At 43.1% G+C, this 23942-nt stretch overlaps 1 protein-coding gene and 1 long non-coding RNA gene across 4 annotated transcripts in view; one reads left to right on the top strand and one right to left on the bottom strand.

Moving 5' to 3' along the window:
* The window catches only part of LOC106584748 (protein regulator of cytokinesis 1), an 11849-nt gene extending 5719 nt beyond the window's left edge, over window positions 1-6130 (top strand). For 2 of the 3 annotated variants that reach the window (XM_045706414.1, XM_014170289.2), the window contains exons 6-14: window positions 103-252; window positions 702-849; window positions 1136-1272; window positions 1468-1563; window positions 1795-1941; window positions 2283-2393; window positions 2749-2862; window positions 3216-3386; window positions 5221-6130. In XM_045706414.1, the coding sequence (XP_045562370.1) occupies window positions 103-252; window positions 702-849; window positions 1136-1272; window positions 1468-1563; window positions 1795-1941; window positions 2283-2393; window positions 2749-2862; window positions 3216-3386; window positions 5221-5292 (1146 nt within the window). In that variant the 3' untranslated portion in view covers window positions 5293-6130. The remainder of the gene's footprint in view (window positions 1-102; window positions 253-701; window positions 850-1135; window positions 1273-1467; window positions 1564-1794; window positions 1942-2282; window positions 2394-2748; window positions 2863-3215; window positions 3387-5220) is intronic. The other variant, XM_014170290.2, reaches the window with a different exon arrangement.
* On the bottom strand, window positions 5979-23942 carry LOC106584749 (uncharacterized). The gene is made up of 2 exons (XR_001323817.2): window positions 23838-23942; window positions 5979-6786 (listed from the first exon to the last, which is right to left on the bottom strand). It is a non-coding gene; the product is annotated as an uncharacterized lncRNA (long non-coding RNA).

The following is a 23942-nucleotide window of genomic DNA, read 5'->3' as shown; positions in this document are numbered from 1 at the left end:
CATCTACATAACGATCAGATAAATGTTTACAAATGTAACACAGAAGCCCATTTGTCCATCAAAACAACACCTGACCATACTTTATTGTTGTGTTATTCTCAGCTGGAGGATCGTAAGACGGAGAACGAGCTAGTGTGTAGCTCCTACCGCACTAAGATCCAGGAGCTGTGGGAGAGGCTGCAGGTGCCCCAGGAGGAGAGGGATGGCATGTCAGATCACATGGGCCAGTCCAGGAAAAAGAACATGGATGCTGTGAGTTTAACATTTAAGGTTGTAAAAAATTCTGGTGACTTTCCCAAAATTCTACATTTTTCCAGAAATTCTGGTTGGAGGATTCCGGTTTTCCTGCTTATTCCCTCCTGATTCCAGGAATCTTCCAACCAGAATTTCTGGAGAACTAGGGAATTATGGGAAAGTTACTGGAATTTTGCAACCCTACACAATTCTTGTTTGGTAGGTCTGTAAAGTGGAAACAATGTGGTGGAACCTCCAGCACTACGCTATACCTATCCAGCCCCTTATTACAATTTTTAAACGTTTTGCATTTGCAAGGACTGCCTTTTAGAATGCCTATGACAAACCCTAGGTCCGACTTTATTTAACATGTGTAATGAATACTTTGGGAAATCTTACTCAGCCGAGTGAATGTTCTGAATTGAGTGAATCATTAAGTTTTTGTTTGTTTTTATTTCTTCCCCCAGTTACAAGCTGAGTGCCGACGTCTGGAGCAGCTGAAGATCAAGAACATGAGGAATGTGATAGAAGACATCAGGGCTGAGGTGGCTCTGTTCTGGGAGAGGTGTTACTACAGCCTGGAGCAGAGACAAGCCTTCACACCCTACTATGGTGGTCAGTTGTTGTTTGTAAATACAGTATCGTAGTATGTGTTTTGATTGGAATGTACTACTGGGTTACGAATGTAATGTACCGGGTGGTGTTCATTTGGTACATCATAGAAAAACGTTTTGCAACTGAACCCCCCCCCCAAAAAAAATGGTGTTTCTTATTAGACAATAGTCCAGGTAGTACCCACCTTTGTCAGTTGTCTTCCATTTTGGTGACTACTGAACATGTGAACACATGTCCTCTACTAAAATTGCTAGATAAATGATAAACTGATACTTTATTCCCTCAGATGACTACACTGAGGAGATGCTGAACCTACACCAGGAGGAGCTCCTCAGTCTGAAGAAGCACTACGAGGACCACAGGGAGCTGTTTGAAGGAGTAACCAGGTGGCAAGACAGCTGGACTCTGTTCCTACAACTGGAGGTGAGCACTTTTTGTTGTTGTTGTGAGGAATATGAATTCAAATCTTTAATCTCAGTATGTTTTGTGTATATTGTGACATCACCTTACATCTGTCATCACGCTGAACCCCACCCTTCACTTTTCCACTGACTCATGAGTTTCAGGTGTGTTTCTCAAGTAACTGTATTTGTCAAGACATGGTTGAATTCTCCACAGAAAAAGGCAACGGATCCTTCTAGATTTAACAACCGAGGAGGGAACCTTCTTAAAGAGGAGAAGCAGAGGGCTGACCTGCAGAAAAGCCTGCCAAAGGTGAGGCTAAGTAGTGTTTTTTATTAAAAAAAATGAATCAGATTGTAATGTTAATTGGTTATTTCTCTACCCACAGGCTCTCTGACCTGAATAGCTGGCCTGTTTTTCTTTATGTAGCCTATATCTTTAGGATTTATCTTGGTTCTATATTTCTGTGTTTTTATTGTGACACCTCAGGATCCATTAAAGAGGGGCACATTAACTTGAAGCATGTTCTCTCATGTGTTCCAGTTGGAGAAGAGCCTGAAGACCCAGATAAACCTATGGGAGGAGGAGCAGTACAGAGAGTTCCTGGTTAACGGACAGCGCTTCCTCCAGTATGTACAGGAGCAGTGGGAACTACTGCGGCTGGAGAAGGAGAGGGAGAAGAATGAGAGAGTAAGATGAGACAGACGGCCCTGTTTCAATGCTTTTCGATGAGACAAACAGCCCTGTTTGGGTGCTTTTAATGTGCTTCCTTCCTCCCTTTTAGGCAATCACTGATCTCACTTGATTAGATAGACATTGATGAGATTGAAATCAAAGTCTCCTCGGCACAGCTTTCACTAATCATGTCATAATCAGATCAGTGATTTATTCTAGGAAGAGTGGGGAGGGGGGGAAAAGGTTGCGATTCAAACAGACAAATCTTAACTACGAAGGACTATTTCCAGTGTTTCCTAGTAAAGAGTGAATCTGGTTCCAATGAGAATACTGACTGTGATCTGTGAAACAAACAGCAACTGAAGAAGAACCAGCAGATCGAACAAGACCTGCTATATGGTACTGCTCAACGAACCCCCTCCAAAAGACGCCTTGCAGAGACACCTACGCCCGGCAAAGCAAGAAAGGTAAACCAGTTGATTTGACACCAATGAGGAAGGGGGGGGCGGTACTGTGGTATTATTTAAGATACTCTTTGAAGAGGTAGGGTTTCCAGAAGATGGGCAAGGGACTCTGCTGGCCTAGCTTCAGGGGGAAGCTGGTTACACTATTGGGGTGCCAAGACAGAGAAGCGCTTGGACTGGGCTGACTGGGTGGGAGGGCAAAGAGACCAGAGGTGGCAGAACAGATTGATCGGCTTAGGATGTAGGGTTTGAGCAGAGCCTGAAGGTAGTGAGGGGCAGTTCCTCCTCAACAACCATAATGTCTAGTCTGGGTTGAAAACGGAGCAATGTGTGAATTGTCCTTTTCTCCTTTCCCCAGCTGAATGCCACAAGCAGTATGTCCAGTTCTACTCCTAACAGCACTTTACGCTCTGCCTTCGGAGGAACCATGTGCCAGTCCCCGGTCCTCAGACCACCCATGTCTGCCAGCAAGGTTAGTCCCCGGTCCTCAGACCACCCATGTCTGCCAGCAAGGATAGTCCCCGGTACTCAGACCACCTACGACTGTCAGCATGGTTAGTCCCCGGTCCTCAGACCACCTACGACTGTCAGCATGGTTAGTCCCCGGTCCTCAGACCACCTACGAATGTCAGCATGGTAGGATCATCACCGACAGTGTTTTGTTTTTCCTTGTCATCTCATAATGATCCAGTCTAAATAACATCCATGTTGAGTCAGTTGAAGAGGGAAACATGGTGACAACATGACTCATACATGCTTAAAACAAGTAACAGACCCTATTATACCTGTCTGCTTACAGAGAACACTAACACCCCCCCCCCCCAGATTCCTCTGAGGACCCCTGGTCGTGTTGGAAGAACCCCCCGCACAGTGGAACGCAACAAGGAGAACATCTCCCACCTGAACGGCACGGCTCTGAGCGGTGTGTTAAGAACCCCTGCCTCACGCTGTAACATCACCGTTAACTCTGTGGCCAGCACCTATTCGGAATTTTCGGTAATTTCCCTAGGTCATCACCTACCGGCCAATCATAAACCCAGCAACACACAATCCAGTCAGAGATGTATGTCTGTACAGTGAGAGAATTGCACCAGTCTTATACACTTAAAGGAAAGATTCACCCATTTTCGATGTTGTTTTTGTGCATCTCTGAGTTGATGTTCTATCGATTCCTTGGGTCATTTCATGTGTATCTGAGTTATTGGTGTTCAAGCAGGCAGAAATCCATCCTGTATTATCGTACCACAGTGATAAAGTCTCTCTCTACACTGGAAGTTAATAGGAATACGACGTTTAGATCGTTAAAACGTCGATCATACATGTCAGATTTCAATACTGGCCGATGTCAAACCTCGGGAAGATGTCTTCTATCCAATGAGACATTGATCATATTTTTTTGGCGATATTCTTTATCGGGCTCCCGAGTGGCGCAGCTGTCTAATGTACTGCATCTCAGTACAAGAGGTGTCACTACAGTCCCTGGTTCGAATCCAGGCTGTCACACATCTGGCTGTGATTGGGAGTCCCGTAGTGCGGTGCACAATTGGCCCAGCGTTGCCGGGGTAGGCCGTCATTGTAAATACGAATTTGGTTCTTAACTGACTTGCCTAGTTAAATAAAAAAATACATCAATGTGTAATTTTAGAGGGTCTAGCACATTTTTCCTATTTGTCTGCCGGGCTGCATTACTTGTTGCCAGAGATATTATTGAATAAAGGACCATATAACGCCCCACCCAGCAGACTGCTGACCAATCGCGTCACGTGGTTGCTAAATTAATCGTCAACGCAATCTCAATGTCAGTGTATATGGCTGGAAATGTGCCTATTTTCCTCGAAAGTACATAATGTCACGATATATTACATATGGCAAGTTAATTCTCTCATCTCGGAAAAGATTTGTAATGTACAAAGTACAAATGCCGTTGTGAATGTTAGATTCCACTCTGAGGCGCATCGATCTGCAGGTTGAACATGGTGAGATTGTAGACTCCTAAATTGATAGCTGTAAAATCGCCTAAACAAACTGCACTAACTAGCTACGTTACATGCTGATCTTGTCTTTGGTATTAATGTGTGTAGCTACATTTGCTAGCTAGCCAACCAGCCCATAGAGCATTGCATTGTGGATTTTGTTGTCGACTTTAGCTGCAACAGATTTCCAATGTTTCTACCAACCTTATTATAACACCAAAATTAAACACTTGTTCTCACATATTAGTGTTATAAGTTGCGCAGCAGTCTAAGGCACTGCTAGAGGTGTCACTACAGACCCTGGTTCGATCACAACCGGCCGTGATCGGGAGTCTCATAGGATTTTGTCAACATTGAATCCACCGCCATTACCAGGTCTGTATGAATGGACATTTTTATTTAACATCGTAACAGTGAGGCTCACCATGCTAAGTTGCACCTACTTTTCAGCTTTGACTAACGGAGTGCAACCGAGAGCCTGGTCCGGTTCGTTTGGCCTAACCATCTTGTGAGGAACAATATTCACATTTTTATTGACGATCAAACGTACACTGTTGAACTGGGCTGTGTTGCTGGGTTTTCATGTTGACTTTAAACACAAGGTTTTTGGTTAAACTATTGTCACCCAGCCATGTTATTCTGTGTCTTCTATCCTTCACATTTATAATAAACTTCTGGGGGTTTTTTGCACACTGCATGGGAAGTTAAAGGGATGTTCCATTCAAAACAAATCTATATTTTTCCACTTACCTTCTCCAAGACAGATTTTCCTTCCTGTGTTCTTGTGTTTTGTCCTCATGTAATGTGCAGGACCAGTATGTATGCTTCTGTATTAGTATCTTTATTCTCCTCCACAGCGAGATCTCTCAAAAGCTTCCAAATCTAACGTCAAGACAGGACATCTGAATTCTACTGACACTCGTCTCTGAGCTGAAGGATCAGACAGAACCACACCTGTCCCTGAATCATCTGAGTTTCACGGTTTCTGTCCTGGTCCATTTCTGCATGTCCAGATGAAGGAAATCTGTTAACACCTACTGAATGTAACTGCAATGATATCAGAACAGAAACTTGCACGTCTCTCAGCTCAAATGTTCTTCTAGCTCTGCTGAGGTTTCACTTGTTGTGATCCTGAATCCTCCATCTCTGAACTACTGCTGTAATCCTGAATCCTCCATCTCTCTGAGGGGCTCTGAGCTACTGCTGTGATCCTGAATCCTCCATCTCTGAGCTACTGCCGTGATCCTCCATCTCTCTGAGGGCTCTGAACCTGAATCCTCCGTCTCTCTGAGGGCTCTGAACTGTACTTTCTGGCCTCAAGTCTTCCAGTTTTATCACCGTTTATATTGTCTGTGTCCCATTTCTACATGTCTAGATGGAGATGTCAACACCTACTGAATGTACTGAACTCATACTCTACTCATTTGTCAGAAGATTTGTATTATATTCTTTCTTCTTGATTTTTAAGCTTCTCTGATCTATGAGCTGAATGAAATGTTGGGAGGACTTGCTAGACCTATGGAAAAACAGTTTTCATTAAACGTTTAACATCCTTTCTATAACACTCCAATGATTAAAAAAAAATTCTCCATGTTGGTACTTAATATTCTTATGAGGGCTTGTAGCAAATAATGATCATTGACTTTACACTACATTTAAATAGTCACCTTTTCCATTTTTTGGGGGGGGGTACCAATGTGACATCACATTGTCAAACTCCTTGACTGTTGGTGATTTGCAAACCGTAATTAAATGTTTCCAAATGAGCATCTATTTCTGTTGTCTTAATGTTTTTACAGTATTATTGTGAATGCAAGTGAAAAAGTCAAGGCAACGGGGTGAAAATGTTTACTTGCAAATCAATAATCCATCATATCTTTTGAATCTATATTCTGATGGAGTAAAACCCATGGCTGTGTTCATAAACGGACTGCCACACTTGTTTTGTTTCAAAATGTTCTGCTACGGTGTGCCCTACTGAACATGACCCAGTAAAAGTTCACTATATTGCTGCACATTTATCTCCATAACTTCTCAGCGGTATAATGGTATTTTCCTATTAAGCCGACATCTGCAGCGTTTACCGTGAATGCGATCTCTGCTCACACGGAAACATTGCCCTCAAATTTAGAAATGAAAAGAGCCCTCCGTTGGGTCATGAGATCCTCTCCCTGTGGATCAGTAGAACCTCTGGTATAACAGCCATTAGTTGTGCTGTGTCATGAGATCCTCCAGGGCCCTCTCCCTGTGGTTCTCGTGGATCAGTAGAACCTCTGGTATAACAGCCATTAGTTGTGCTGTGTCATGAGATCCTCCAGGGCCCTCTCCCTGTGGTTCTCGTGGACCAGTAGAACCTCTTTGATGGCACTCTGCTGGAAGCCCATCTCATTGAACTGAGCCAGGAGCTGCAGGAATTCACCAGCCTGGAATAAGAATTCATTATGGAGTGGCATTAAACAATGTAATTAACGTTTGCAAGATTTTGCATTTATGGGCTGGTTTCCCCTACCCAGTTTATGCCTAGTCTTGGAATAAAGAAACCATTTTTTAACCTTTAACAAGGCAAGTCAGTTAACAAATTCTTATTCATAATGACGGCCTACCAAAAGGCCTCCTTCGGGGACAGGGGGCTGGGATTATAAATATAGGACAAAACACACATCACGACAAGAGAGACCTAAGACAACATAGCAAGGCAGCCACACATTACAACACGGTACAAACATTATTGGGCACAGACAACAGCACAAAGGGCACGAAGGTAGAGACAACAATACATCACGCGAAGCAGCGACAACTGTCAGTAAGAGTATCCATGATTGAGATAAAACTGTCCAATTTGAGTGTTTGTTGTAGCTCGTTCCACTCGCTAGCTGCAGCGAACTGAGAGGAGCGACCCAGATATGTGTGCTTTGGAGACCTTTGACAGAATGTGACTGGCAGAACAGGTGGAGGATGAGGTCTGCAGTAGATATCTCAGATAGGGGGGAGTGAGGCCTAAGAGGTTTTTATAAATAAGCATCAACCAGTGGGTCTTGCGACGGATATACAGAGATGACCAGTTTACAGAGGAGTATAGAGTGCAGTGATGTGTCCTATAAGGAACATTGGCCGAATTGTAAAGAACATCTAGCCGCTCGAGAGCACCCTTACCTGCCAATCTATAAATTATGTATCCGTAATCTAGCATGGGTAGGATGGTCATCTGAATCAGGGTTAGTTTGGCAGCTGGGGTGAAAGAGGAGAGATTACAATAGAGCAGGTATTCTCAAACTGGGGTACGCCAAATAAAAATGTGATTCACATTTATTTTTAAGTGTAAAATAATATTATAATGTTTTTATTTTTTTATAAACAGTCCATACAGTCGGGGCTATACATTTGGGTGAGGTTTTTTTCTCGCCTAGCCTTGTTTCACTGCCAAAAATAAAATTAAACCAACTAGTGTTGTCAAATACAGGTAGCCTAGTCAAACAATTAACATCCAATCACGTTAATCGTTACTCTCTCGCGGGAATTTCACTAACGGTCCGTATGTAGCCAAACACAGCTGCTGCTCATTCCGTTTACTCGAAAATTGATAAATGGTTAAAAAAAGTAAGGCCCGTTTCCATAGAGACACATACTAGGTCTACTGGTAGTACTGCTACTAGTGCTACACCTGCACCTGTCGACGACAAGTTGTTCTGCTTCCATGAGCACATCCAATGCTAGCATCAGTAATTCTACATGTGTTGTTAGCCCAGCTAGCATGGACACTGACAGTTGTGAATCTGATGCAGCCGAAGAGCTACTGCCCCCTTACCAGGGAAAGTACCGAACAACAGACGGGGACGTTGGACCATCGAAGAGGCGCAAATATGATGAGAACTACATTTATTTGGGGTTCGCTTATATTGGGAGTAGTGCCTTTCATCAGCCACAGTGTGTTATATGTGCAAAAGTACTATCTCACAACTCGATGAAACCTTCACTCTTGCGCAGACATTCAGAAACAAAACATGGCAATTTGAAAAATAAGCCACAGGAGTTTTTTGAGCGAGAATTAAGACGACGAGTAGTAAGACATGTATAAAAGCAACAGATACTATTAGTAAGAAGGGGCAAGAAGCATCTTATATGGTGAGCTACTGAGTGGCTAGGACAGGCAAGCCCCATGCTATTGTGGAGGACTTAATTCTTCCTGCTACCGCGGATATGGCTGGGACAATGCTGGGGGAAAAGGCCCAAAAAACTATACAGACAATGTCTTCATCAAACAATACCGTTTCATGATGCATCAGTGACATGGCAGGAGATGTTGTAGAGCATTTAACACAAAATCCAGGGAGGGGCCAACTGAGTATAAGACTGTATCATCTGCATATAAATGGATGAGAGAGCTTCCTACTGCCTGTGCTATATTGTTGATGTAAATTGAGAAGAGCGTGGGGCCTAGGATCGATTCTTGGTGTACTCCCTTGGTGACAGGCAGTGGCTGAGACAGCAGATTTTCTGACTTTATACACTGCACTCTTTGAGAGAGGTAGTTCGCAAACCATGCCAAAGACCCCTCAGAGACACCAATACTCCTTAACCGGCCCACAAGAATGGAATGTTCTACCGTATAAAAAGCTTTGGCCAAGTCAATAAAAATAGCAGCACAACATTGCTTAGAATCAAGGGCAATGGTGACATCATTGAGGACCCTTAAGGTTGCAGTGACACATCCATAACCTGAGCGGAAACCAGATTGCATACCAGAGAGAATACTATAGACATCAAGAAAGCCAGTCAGTTGATTATTGACAGGTTTTTCCAACACTTTTGATAAACAGAGCAAAATAGAAATAGGCCTATAACAGTTAGGATCAGCTTGATCTCCCCCTTTAAATAAAGGATGAATCGTGGCTGCCTTCCAAGCAATAGGAACCTCCCCAGAGAGGAGAGACTGGTTAAAAGGTCGGAGATAGGCTTGGCGATGATAGGGGCAGCAACCTTAAAGAAGATGTTTTTTGAGGTCAAGTTTGAGGAGCTCCTTTAGCCCCTCGGTCTCAGTGACTGCCTGCAGGGAGAAACTTTGTAGTGGGGGAAAAAGAGGGAGAAGCATCGGGGATAGTAGCATTAGAATGGATTTGGAGATGTTGGATGGGCAAGGAGTCATGGCTGAGCCATGTAGGAATCCTGACTTAATGAAGTGGTGATTAAAGAGCTCAGCCATGTGCTTCTTGTCAGTAACAACCACATCATCAACATTTAGGGACATGGGCAGCTGTGAGGAGGAGGGTTTATTCTCTAGGTCTTTAACCATTTTCCATAACTTCTTGGGGTTAGACCCACAGAGAGAGAACTGCTCCTTAAAGGAACTAACTTTGGCCTTCCAGATAGCCTGGGTGCACTTATTTCTCATTTGCCTGAACGAGAACCAGTCAGCCTGAGTATGCGTGTGCCGAGCCTTTCGCCAAATGCAATTCTTGAGGTGGAGTAACTCTGCAAGATCACGGTCGAACCAGGGGCTGAACTTGTTTTTAATTCAAATTTTCTTTATGGGGGCGTGTTTGGTAACAATACCACTGAAAATATAAAAAAAATAAGGTCCAAGCATCTTCGACAGAGGGGATCAAACTGATTCTATACCAATTTACAGAGGCCAGGTCATGAATGAAGGCTTGCTCATTAAAGTTTTTTAGCAAGTGTCTACGACAAATCAGGACAGGTCGTTTCACTGAGCAGCCATTACGAACACAGGCTGTAAAACAGTGATCACTAAGGTCATTACAGAAAACACCAGACTGATACCTATCGGGATTATTTGTGAGGATAACATCGAGGAGAGTAGCCTTTTCTATTGAAAGTGCTTTTTGTCCAAAGAACAGGCTTAGGCTTCTAGATTTAACCTGATCAAGCGATAGCAGACACCTGCATAATGGATGTTGTGATGTAAAACTATCAAATCGGTGAGCAGCTGCTATTGTGTCATTGTCGCAAAGCCACACACGCCCCAGTGTTGGCTATATAAATATTCTCAAATTGAAAAATCATGAAATTAAATAATGAGGATTTCTATCATCCTAATCGAGGTGTAGATCACATTTCACATTCTAGTGTTCAAACGTGTAAACAAGGCTGCATGGGATTTCTGTTAATGCGAGTCATGGCAGCCAATGGCAATGTCTGGTTTTGGTATGGATTTGACAACTCTAACGTATTTCCACCTCCGATACCGCCAAAACATTCGCTATGCTTTTTACTCTTAATAACTATTTAACCAAACTCTGTATTTAACAAGTTTACCAAGGTCTTAGTTTTGTTCTCACACGCCATTTGTTTTTTATTAAACTGTTTCACCTCGGACACATTATCTAGACATAGATTTGCAGGACCCAGTGTGGTTTTCCTGGAATTTGGGCTACTTAGAAAACGAAGTGGCTGGTGAAAATGTATTGGTCGAGGGTTGCGGGTTTTTTGAGCTATTTTTTAAGTTGCACCGCGGCCGCCATGTCATTTATAAAAAAATATATAATTCACTGTCACCTGCTGCTGACTGTCAGGCAGTGAGGCAGGCTGTTGCTGGGTGAGTGTTGGGGAGATACGGAGGGGTGAGTGTGTTGAGAGAACACTACAGTCATTGGCGAGTAATTTGAGCGAGAGGAGAGGGAGATGCATGTGCGCACGTCATGACAAGTTTTAACCAGTTGTATGTAGGTTATTTAGATTTGTCATTATGGAGACACCTATTTCCATAAAACATATTAATACGGTAGAATTGACGCACATCAAGAAATAACGGAGACAGAGCACTGGAAAACGACTTTGGGCGCGCTAGAGCGCATTACATAAATACCCTCGGAGGTGGATTAAACTGCATTCTAATGTTGACTTTGCTTAAAGAAAACGGTATCAAGCGAAGTGTTTAATGCATGCTCCGTTCTTGGGTTTTGGGGGCTTTCCGAGTGGAAATTTTAAATTGAAGTTATGGAACTCCCACACGTGGTTCTTTTTATGGGGAAAAGTCCTCAATGAAACTGACATTAAATGTGGAGAATGACACATTTGCCTCCGTTGGCCATCAAGTAGATTATTCATTCATAGGCCATTGTAGGCTACCATTTGATACAATACATATGTTGAAATGAAGATATCACTGGAGTCATTGCAAATCAATTTGTGTAGCCTACCTTGAGTTGGCAAAACACTTGAATAAATAGCCTATAACTTCAGTTTGTTGTTGTAGCCTTGTGTTGTTATGCAATAATTAATGACATGTTTAGTTAATTACATTGGAAGTTATCAAAGCTTAATCATTATTGCCGATCAGTTGTTAGAACCATTAGATCAAAGATAACAGTAGTCAGATTAGGCTACAGGTAATTTTTTTTTTTTTAAAACACTGGCTGTTGTTGACAAGCGTATTCAGTTCATATACATATCATTAATATTTTATTCAGTGATTGAAATTATGACCTCATCCTCAGTAGCCTATTCCAGCAGGCTATTGGGAAACAAGCACTTCAATCGTCTAGCCTACCTATTCATGTTGAATAAATGAGTATGTTCATTTGAACTAGCAAGCTGCTAAATGTTTTCAGTTCACATCTAGCCTACGTCATGTCTAGAACCTCTTAAAGATCCACAGCTTTTATTACATTTTCGCCTAAAATGACCCAAATCTAACTGCCTGTAGCTCAGGACCTGAAGCAAGGATATGCATATTCTTGATACCATTTCAAAGGAAACACTTTGAAGTTTGGGGAAATGTGAAATTAATGTAGGAGAATATAACACATTAGATCTGAAGAAAAAGAAAAAACATGTATTTAAAAAAAAATGTACCATCATCTTTGAAGTGCAAGGGAAAGGCCATAATGTATTATTCCAGCCCAGTCACAATTTATATTTTGGCCACTAGATGTCAGCAGTGTATGTGCAAAGTTTTAGACTGATCCAATGAACCATTGCATTTCTGTTCCAGATTTTGTATCAAGACTGCCCAAATGTGCCTAATTGGTTTATTAATACATTTTCAAGTTCATAACTGTGCACTCTCCTCAAACAATAGCATGGTGTTATTTCACTGTAATAGCTACTGTAAACTGGACAGTGCAATTACATTAACAAGAATTTAAGCTTTCTGCAAATATCAGATATGTCTTTGTCCTGGGAAATATTCTTGTTACTTACAACCTCATGCTAATCGCATTAGCCTACGTTAGCTCAACCTTCCCGAGGTCGGGACACCGATCCTGTAGAGGCTAGGCTACTGCAGGCTATCTGAAATTAGATGTAGGCCTATCAGGGGCTATAGGCTACCTGCCTTTATCTAAGCAAACCATGGCAAAATTGAATTACAATCATAAACCCAGATTTTTATCTGTAGCCTATTGAAATAACAAGTCCATCTTGCAAATGGGCCATTTATAACGGTTTGTAGTCTTAATATCTGGCACATAATAACAGCACAAGTGCCAGAAAATAGCAAACATTTCAGAGATTTTGAAATTATCTGTCCAACTTTCATCACTCAAACTCTGTTGGATATATATAGTTATTTACAATTATAAACCTGGTTCGAGCCCTGAATGCTGATTGGTTGAAAGTCGTGGTATATCAGACCATATACCAGGGGTATGACAAAAAAATGACTTCTTACTCTTCTAATTACATTGGTAACCAGTTTATAATAGCAATAAAGCACCCCGGGGGTTTGTGGTATATGGCCAATATACCACGGCTAACGGCTGTATCCAGGCACTCCGTGTTGTGTCATGCGTAAGAACAGCCCTTAGCGAAGTGCCTGGATCAATCAATCAATCAATCAATCAAATGTATTTACAAAGCCTGTGGTATATTGGCCATATACCATACCCCTGTGTGCCTTATTGCTTAATCATAGCAGTCAAGTGAGTTAAATCGCCCTCCATTGATGGAAAATGATCTGGCGAGTTTAATAAGGGCGAATTATCTTTTCTCATGTCATAGCTCGCAAGAATGATTATTTTGAGGATAACCTAATTTTGCTTCTAACGTCGTTACGAGTTACTACGATATTCCTTCCATAATTGGCTCGATAACGTTATGGAAAAAGGCTTAATTGTCTAAATATGGAAACTCCTCTCTTGCTGTGAAAAAAATATTGGGCTAATTTTCAAGCCTTTTGGCCAGGGTTTGAGCGGTCATTAGGTGAGAAATTCTAGCTAGACCTGGCAACCCTGGCAGGACCTGCTCCGCCCTACACCTTCCCCCAAATAAGAAAAAGAAAAGTCACATTATACCTTCTCATTGCAGTAGTTGTACTCTTAATATACAGGAGAACTATCACCTTATGGTGAGGATAGCCAAGTTGCAAGCCCAGGTTCAGACGCAATCATTAGGCAAGGGCAATTTATGTATAGGAAAGGATGATACAGCATCTGTGCCACCAGTAAATACAGGTAGTAGTGTTAATCCCCCTGCACTGTCCCCACAGCCGGACAATCTCCTCATGGCTTCTAGAAAGAAATGTTGTCGGTATGCTCAGTGTCTCTCATTCAGTCGATGGAAATGGGTTGAAAGTTTTTCCCACTAAGCAATGAGTCGGAGTCAGAGCCCTAGCTTTCTGAGGTCTCTCCTCCACCGGTTACGGGGTCTGAGCCTCCGAAGCCTCCCACCACTAGCTCTGACTAATTGAAAACACTAGTCATTGACGACTCCATTTCCCGCAATATGAGAATTCAAAAATATCATACATTGTTTACCAGGGAGCAGGGCTACCAACGTAAAGGCTAATCTGAAGACGGTGTTGGCTAAAACTGGGACTGTTGATGGTACAGTCGTGACCAAAAGGTTTGATAATGACACAAATATTAATTTTCACAAAGTCTGCTGCCTCAGTTTGTATGATGGCAATTTGCATATGCTCCAGAATGTTATTAAGAGTGATCAGATGAATTGCAATTAATTGCAAAGTCCCTCTTTGCCATGCAAATGAAATGAATCCCTAAAAAACATTTCCACTGCATTTCAGCCCTGCCACAAAAGGAACAGCTGACATCATGTCAGTGATTCTATCGTTAACTTGTTATGGATAGGGGGCAGTATTTTCACGGCCGGATAAAAAACGTACCCGATTTAATCTGATTATTACTCCTGCCCAGAAACTAGAATATGCATATAATTATTAGCTTTGGATAAAAAACACTCCAAAGTTTCTAAAACTGTTTGAATGGTGTCTGAGTATAACAGAACTCATTTGGTAGGCCAAAACCTGAGAAGATTCCAAACAGGAAGCGCCCTCTCTGACCATTTATTGGCCTTCTTGATCATCTCTATCCAAAACAGGGGATCTCTGGCATAACGTGACATTTTCTAACGCCCCCATAGGCTCTCAGAAGGCGCCAGAACGTTGAATGATGACTTTGCAGGCCATGGCTGAAAAACAGTAGCGCATTTGGATAGTGGTCGATCTGAGAACAATGAGACTGGGGGCACGTGCATGAGAAGACTCCATGTTTTCATTTTCAGTCTTTGAACGAAAACAACGACTCCCGGTCGGAATATTATCGCTTTTTTACGAGAAAAATCGCATAAAAATTGATTTTAAACAGCGTTTGACATGCTTCGAAGTACGGTAATGGAATATTTTGAATTTTTTTGTCACGAAACGCGCCGGGCGCGTCACCCTTCTTTACCCTTCGGATAGTGTCTTGAATGCACGAACAAAACGCCGCTATTTGGATATAACTATGGATTATTTGGAACCAAACCAACATTTGTTATTGAAGTAGAAGTCCTGGGAGTGCATTCTGACGAAGAACAGCAAAGGTAATCCAATTTTTCTTATAGTAAATCTGAGTTTGGTGAGTACCAAACTTGGTGGGTGTCAAAATAGCTAGCCATGATGGCCGGGCTATCTACTCAGAATATTGCAAAATGTGCTTTCACCGAAAAGCTATTTTAAAATCGGACACCGCGATTGCATAAAGGAGTTCTGTATCTATAATTCTTAAAATAATTGTTATGTTTTTTGTGAACGTTTATCGTGAGTAATTTAGTAAATTCACCGGAAGTGTTCGGTGGGAATGCTAGTTCTGAACGTCACATGCTAATGTAAAAAGCTGTTTTTTGATATAAATATGAACTTGATTGAACAAAACATGCATGTATTGTATAACATAATGTCCTAGGAGTGTCATCTGATGAAGATCATCAAAGGTTAGTGCTGCATTTAGCTGTGGTTTTGTTTTTTGTGACATTATATGCTAGCTTGAAAAATGGGTGTCTGATTATTTCTGGCTGGGTACTCTGCTGACATAATCTAATGTTTTGCTTTCGCTGTAAAGCCTTTTTGAAATCGGACAGTGTGGTTAGATAAAGGAGAGTCTTGTCTATAAAATGGTCTAAAATAGTCATATGTTTGAAAAATGGAAGTTTTCGGATTTTCGAGGACTTTGTATTTCGCGCCACGCCCATCATTGGATATTGGAGCAGGTGTTCCGCTAGCGGAATGTCTAGATGTAAGAGTTTAACACAGGTGTGAGTGTTGACGAGGACAAGGCTGGAGATCACTCTGTCATGCTGATTGAGTTCGAATAACAGACTGGAAGCTTCAAAAGGAGGGTGGTGCTTGGAATCATTGTTCTTCCTCTGTCAACCATGGTTACCTGTAAGGCAACACGTGCTGTCATCATTGCTTTGCACAAAAAGGGCTTCACAGGCAAGGATATTGCTGCCAGTAAGATTGCACCGAAATCAACCATTTATCGGATCATCAAGAACTTCAAGGAGAGCAGTTCAATTGTTGTGAAGAAGGCTTCAGGCCGCCCAAGAAAGTCCAGCAAGCGCCAGGACCGTCTCCTAAAGTTGATTCAGCTGCGGGATCGGGGCACCGCCAGTACAGAGCTTGCTCAAGAATGGCAGCAGGCAGGTGTGAGTGCATCTGCAAGCACTGTGAGGCGAAGACTTTTGGAGGATGGCCTGGTGTCTAGAAGGGCAACAAAGAAGCCACTTCTCTCCAGGGAAAACATCGGGGACAGACTGATATTCTGCAAAAGGTACAGAGATTGGAATGCTGAGAACTGGGGTAAAGCCATTTTCTCTGATGAATCCCCTTTCCAATTGTTTGGGGCATCTGGAAAAAAGCTTGTCCGGAGAAGACAAGGTGAGCGCTACCATCAGTCCTGTGTCATGCCAACAGTAAAGCATCCTGACACCATTCATGTTCATGTGTGGGGTCGCATCTCAGCCAAGGGAGTGGGCTCACTCACAATTTTGCCTAAGAACACAGCCATGAATAAAGAATGGTACCAACACATCCTCCGAGAGCAACTTCTCCCAACCATCGAGGAAGAGTTTGGTGACGAACAATGCCTTTTCCAGCATGATGGAGCACCTTGCCATAAGGCAAAAGTGATAACTAAGTGCAAAACATCGATATTTTGGGTCCATGGCCAGGAAACTCCCAGCCCTTAATCCCATTGAGAACTTGTGGTCAATCCTCAAGAGGCAGGTGGACAAACAAAAACCCACAAATTCTGACAAACTCCAAGCATTGATTATGCAAGAATGGGCTGCCATCAGTCAGGATATGGCCCAGAAGTTAATTGACAGCATGCCAGGGCTGATTGCAGAGGTCTTGAAAAAGAAGGGTCAACAATGCAAATATTGACTCTTTGCATCAACTTCATGTAATTGTCAATAAAAGCCTTTGACACTTATGAAATGCTTGTAATTATACTTCAGTATTCCATAGTAACATCTGACAAAAATATCTAAAGACACTGAAGCAGCAAACTCTGTGGAAATATTAATATTTGTGTCATTCTCAAAACTTTGGCCACAACTGTACAGGGATATTGTTATCCATGTCAACACCAACGATGTTTGGATGAAACAGTCAGAGGTCACCAAGCGCAACATAACTTCAGAGTGTAACTTAGCTAGAAAGATGTGTTGGCATCAAGTAATTGTCTCTGCCCCCCTCCCATTTAGGGGGAGTGATGAGCTCTACAACAGACTTGCACAACTCAATCGCTGGTTGAAAACTGTTTTCTGACCCTCCCAAAAGATAGAATGTGTAGATAACTGGCCCTCTTTCTGGGATTCCCCCACAAACAGGGCCAAGCCTGGCCTGCTCAGGACTGACGGACTCCATCCAAGCTTGAGGGGCGTTCTCATCTTATTTATCAACATAGACAGGACTCTAACTCCTATAGTTCCACAATGAGATAGCCAGCCTGCCAGCTTAGTGGTGTCTACCACTAGCACAGTCAGTGTAGTCAGCTCAGCTATCCCCATTGAGACCGTGTCTGTGCTTCGATCTAGGTCGATCAAAACTAAACATGGCAGTGTTCGCATTAGAAATCTCACTGGAATAAAGACCTCCTCCATTTCCTGCCATTATTGGAAGAGATTGTTATAATATCTCACATTTCAAGATAGGACAACTTAACGTTAGATCCCTCACTTCCAAAGCAGTCATAGTCAGTCATAATCACTGACCATAACCTTGATGTGATTGGCCTGACTGAACCATGGCTTAAGCCTGATGAATTTACTGTGTTAAATGAGACCTCTCCTCCTGGTTACACTAGTGACCATATCCCCCACGCATCCCGCAGTAGGAGGTGTTGCTAGAATTTCGGAAAGAAAATTTCAGTTGACAAAAAAAGACAAGTGTTTTCGTCTTTTGAGCTTCTAGTCATAATCTATTTAGCAGCAGGAAGGAGGTCTACATTGACAGAGAATGTGAGAAGGACTGTCAATTAACAATTTACAAAAGCTGAGTTCCCTTCTAAAAAAGGATCAGAAACAGAGGAAACTCTACTTTGAATTCCGATTGGACCTTGTAGTCATGGCAGGAAATATTCACATTTTTGGTGACTTCAATATTCACACGGAAAAGTCCACAGACCCACTCCAAAAGGCTTTCGGAGCCACCACTGACTCAGTGGGTTTTGTCCAACATGTCTCCGGATCTACGCATTAACACAGTCATACCCTGGATCTAGTTTTGAGCGGTGGATGAAATATTGTCAATATAAATGTTTTTCCTCATAATCCTGGATCACCATTTTATTATGTTTGCAATCGCAACAAATAATCTGCTCAAACCCCAACCAAGTATTATCAAAAGCTGCACTATAAATTCTCGGACAACCCTAAGATTCCTAGATGCCGTTCCAGACTTCCTCCACCTACCCAAGGATGTCGGACTACAAAAATCAGTTAACCACCTAACAGAGGATCTAAATTCAACCTTGCGTAATACCCTAGATGCAGTCGCACCTCTAAAAACAAAAAACATTTGTCTAAAGAAGTTACCTCCCTGCTATACAGAAAATACCTGAGCACTGAAGCAAGCTTCCAAAAAATTGGAATGGAAATGGCACTCCACCAAAATGGAAGTCTTCTGACTAGCTTGGAAAGACAGTACCGTGCAATGTCGAAGAGGCCTCACTGCTGCTCGATCAGCCTACTTTTCCAGCCTGATGGAGGAGGATAAAAACAATCCAACATTTATTTTTGATACTGTCGCAAAGCTAACTAAAAAGCAGCATTCCCCGAGAGAGAATAGCTTTCAATTCAACAGTGATGAATTCATGAACTTCTTCAACGGAAAGATCATGATCATTAGAAAGCAAATTATGGACTCCTCTTTGAATCTATATATTTCTCAAAAACTCAGTTGTCCTGAGTCTGCAGACACTCAAGTTTTTTAATCCTGAATCTCTCGACACATTCACGAAAATAGTCATGGCCTCTAAACCTTCCAGCTGCCTACTGAACCCTATTCCAACTAAAGTACTGAAAGAGCTACTTCTTTTGCTTGGCCCTCATATGTTGAACATAATAAATGGCTCCCTATCCTCTGGATGTGTACCAAACAGTAATAAAGCCTCTCCTGAAAAAGCCAAACCTTGACCCAGATCTTTCTTCAAACTATTGGCCTATATCGAATCTCCCATTCCTCACAAAATGTTTTGAAAAAGCTGTTGCACAGCAACTCACTGCCTTCCTGAAGAACTAATTAATACGAAATGCTCCAGTCTGGTTTTAGACCTCCTCATAGTACTGAGACCACACTCGTGAAGGTGGTAAATTACCTTTTAATGTCGTCAGACCAAGGATCTGTCCTCGTGCTCCTAGACCTTAGTGCTGCTTTTGATACCATCGATCACCACATTCTTTTGGAGAGATTGGAAACCTTAATTGGTCTACACAGACAAGTTCTTGCCTGGTTTAGATCTTATCTGTCAGAAAGTTATCAGTTTGTCTCTGTGGATGGTTTGTCCTCTGACAAAGTTCCGTTTTAGGAACACTGTTGTCTTCACTATATATTCTACCTCTTGGTGATGTCATTCGGAAACACAATGTCAACTTTCACAGCTATTCGGACAACACACAGCTGTCCATTTTGATGAAACATGGTGATGCACCAAAATTGCCTCTCCTGGAAGCCTGTGTTTCAGACATAAGGAAGTGGATGGCGGCAAATGTTTTACTTTTAAACTCGGACAAAACAGAGATGCTAGTTCTAGGTCCCAAGAAACAAAGAGATCTGCTGTTTGATCTGACAATCTTGATGGTTATACAGTCGTTTCAAATAAAACTTTGAAGGACCTCAGCGTTACTCTGGAGCCTGATCTCTCTTTTGACAAACATATCAATAATATTTCAAGGGCAGTTTTTTTCCATTTTCGTAACATTGCAAAAACCTGAAACGTTTTGATGCAGAAAAGCTAATCAATGCTATTATCACTTCTAGATTAGACTACTGCAATGCTATACTCTCCGGGCTACCTGGATAAAGCACTAAATAAACTTCAGTTAGTGGTAAATACGGCTGCTAGAATCTTGACAAGAACCAAAAGTTGCGCCTCACTACACTGGCTACCAACATGTTTCAAGCAGACCACCATAGTCCCTGTGCCCAAGAACACTAAGGTAACCTGCCTAAATGACTACCAACCCGTATCACTCACATCTGTAGCCATGAAGTGCTTAGAAAGGCTGGTCATAGCTAACATCAACACCATTATCCCAGAAACCCTAGACCCACTCCAATTTGCATACCGCCCCAACAGATCTACAGATGATGCAATCTATATTGCACTCCACACTGCCCTTTCACACCTGGACAAAAGGAACACCTATGTGAGAATGCTATTCATTGACTACAGCTCAGCGTTCAACACCATAGTGCCCTCAAAGCTCATAACTAAGCTAAGGACCCTGGGACTAAACACCTCCCTCTGCAACTGAATCCAGGACTTCTTGAAGGGCCGCCCCCAGGTGGTAAGGGTAGGTAACACATCCGCCACGCTGATCCTCAACATGGGGGCCCCTCTGGGGGAGTGCCCCTCCTGTAGTCCCTGTTCACTCATGACTGCACGGCCAGGCAAGGCCAGACTCCAACACCATCATTAAGTTTGCCGATGACACAACAGTGGTAGGCCTGATCACCAACAACGATGAGACAGCATTAAATGAGGAGGTCAGAGACCTGGCCATGTGGTGCCAGGACAATCTCTCCCTCAACGTGATCAAGACTAAGGAGATGATTGTGGACTACAGGAAAAGGAGGACCGAGCACATCCCCATTCTCATCGACGGGGCTGTAGTGGAGCAGGTTGAGAGCTTCAAGTTCCTTGGTGTCCACATCACCAACAAACTAACATGGTCCAAGCACACAAAGACAGTCATGAAGAGGGCACAACAAAACCTATTCCTCCTCAGGAGACTGAAAAGATTTGGCCTCAGATCCTCAAAAGGTTCTACAGCTGCACCAAGGCACTACAGAGGGTAGTGCGAACGGCCCAGTACATCACTGGGGCCAAGCTTCCTGCCATCCCGGACCTCTATACCAGGCGGTGTCAGAGGAAGGCCCTAAAAATTGTCAAAGACTCCAGCTCCCTAGTCATAGACTGTTCTCTCTGCTACCGCACGGCAAGCTGTACCAGAGCGCCAAGTCTAGGTCCAAGAGGCTTCTAAACAGCTTCTACCCACAAGCCATAAGACTACTAAAAATCTAATCAAATGGCTACCCAGACTATTTGCACTGCCCCCCCCCCCTCCACGCTGCTGCTACTCTCTGTTATTATCTATGCAAAAGTGACTTTAATATCTCTACCTACATGTATATATTACCGCAATTACCTCGACTAACCGGTGCCCCCACACATTGACTCTGTACTGGTACCCCCTGTATATAGCCACGGCAAGGCGCTGGAGTGAGGAACCACCCTTGTTGTATCTGCCTGGCCAGCTCCTCTCTCTCCACTGGGATTCTCTGCCTGTGACCCTATTACGGGGGTTGAGTCACTGGCTTACTAGTGCTCTTCCATGCCGTCCCTAGGAGGGGTGCGTCACATCCTGCCAGGCTTTTTTCACTATACTCCACTTGAGTGGGTCGAGTTACTGACGTGATCTTCCTGTCTGGTTCTGCGCCCCCTCAGGTTCGTGCGGTGGAGGAGATCTTCGTGGGCTATACTCAGCCTTGTCTCAGGGTAGTAAGTTGATGGTTTGTTGATATCCCTCTAGTGGTGTGAGGGATGTGCTTGTCAAAGTGGGTGGGGTTATATCTTGCCTGGTTGGCCCTGTCCGGGGGGTAACGTCGGACAGGGCCACAGTTTCCCCCAACCCCCGTCTCAGGCTCCAGTATCTATGCTGCAATAATCTATGTGCTGAGGGGCTAGGGTCAGTCTGTCATATCTGGTGAAATGATCCTGTCTTCTCTGGTGTCCTGTGTGACTCCTGGCTGTCCCCAATCTACCTGGTCGTGCTGCTGATCCAGTTTCTGCTATTTTGCCTGTGGCTATCCTGACTGAACCCTGACCTGTTCCCTCCCTCTCTCTCTCTACCGCACCTGCTGTCTCGACCTCTGAATGCTTGGCTATGAAAAGCCAACTGACATTTACTCCTGAGGTGCTGACCTGTTGCATCCTCTACAACCACTGTGATTATTATTTGACCCTGCTGGTCATCTATGAAGTTTTGAGCATCTTGAAGAACGATCTGGCCTTAATGGCCATGTACTCTTATAATCTCCACCCGGCACAGCGAGAACAGGACTGGCCACTCCTCAGAGACTTGTTCCTCTCTAGGTTTCTTCCTAGGTTCCTGCCTTTCTAGAGAATTTTTCCAAGCCACCATGCTTCTACATCTGTATTGCTTTCTGTTTGGGGTTTTAGGCTGGGTTTCTGTATAATCACTTTGTGACATCTGCTGATGTAAAAAGGGCTTTATAAATTCACAAGATTTTTTGTGGATGTTTGCTAAAGTGGATCTGATTGTCTAGGTCCAGAAGGCTTCTTAACACCTTGAAGTTCCTTGGTGTCCACATCACCAACAAACTATCATGGTCCAAGCACATTATGACAGTCGTGAACAGGGCACGACAAAGCCTATTCCCCCTCAGGAGACTGAAAAGATTTGTCATAGGTCCTCAGATCCTCAAAAAAATTATACAGCTGCACCATCGAGAGCATCCTGACTGGTTGTATCACTGCCTGGTATGGCAACTGCTCGGCCTCCGACCGCAAGGCACTACAGAGAGTAGTGTGTACGGTCCAGTACATCACTGGGGCCAAGCTTCCTGCCATCCAGGACCTCTATACCAGGTGGTGTCAGAGGAAGGAGTCATAGAGTCATAGACTGTTCTCTCTGCTTCAGCACGGCAAATGGTACCAGAGCGCCAAGTCTAGGTCCAAAAGGCTTCTACCCCCAAGCCATAAGTCTGCTGAATAGCTAATTAAAGGGCTACCCAGACCCATATTTTACGCTGCTGCTACTCTCTGTTTATTATCTATGCATAGTCACTGTAACTCTACCTACATGTACATATTACCTCTGTACCATATTCATTCCACATCGCGGAAGTTCAGCTCTACGGCGTGATGGAAATGTAAAGGCAGTGTTCCCGCATTAGCGGAGACTGCATTCAAGGTAAACACTGCTTATGTCGGCGCGCAATCGGAAAATTATCTTTACCTTTCTATCATGGAATCTGTAATGCTTCAGCTTGAATAGGTGGCGGAAAGTAGCCTATTGGGGCGGCAAGTAGCCTAGTGGTTAGAGCGTTGGACTAGTAACCGAAAGGCTGCAAGATCGAATCCCCCGAGCTGACAAGGTAAAAATCTGTCATTCTGCCCCTGAACAAGGCAGTTAACCCACTGTTTCTAGGCAAATAAGAATGTGTTCTTTATTTAACTAGGCAAGTCATTTAAGGTAAAATAAATGTTAAAAATATATAGAGCCCTTCATCTGTGTCCGGGAAACCTGACCCAATACTTTCACAGCAAGAAATTGCAGTTGCTTTGATATTATGGAGTGATATTAGCAGAAACAGAAATGGAATTCATATTCAATAATTTAGAAGATGTAGAATCCTTTAGAATATGTATTGAGAAGCTCACCTTGCTCTACGTATTGAGAAGCTCACCTTGCTCTACGTATTGAGAAGCTCACCTTGCTCTACGTATTGAGAAGCTCACCTTGCTCTACGTATTGAGAAGCTCACCTTGCTCTCACAGTTCTGGAACATCTCCATGGCCTCCTCCACCTGAGCCTCTTCGTAGCCCAGCGCACACAGACGGTCACTGGCAACCAGGTAACTCAGGATCTG

This window comes from Salmo salar, chromosome ssa23 (genome assembly GCF_905237065.1).
Source record: "Salmo salar chromosome ssa23, Ssal_v3.1, whole genome shotgun sequence".
Taxonomy (NCBI): Eukaryota; Metazoa; Chordata; class Actinopteri; order Salmoniformes; family Salmonidae; genus Salmo; species Salmo salar.
The sequence above is the reverse complement of the archived record's forward strand: the minus strand, read 5'-3'. Positions and strand labels throughout refer to the sequence as shown.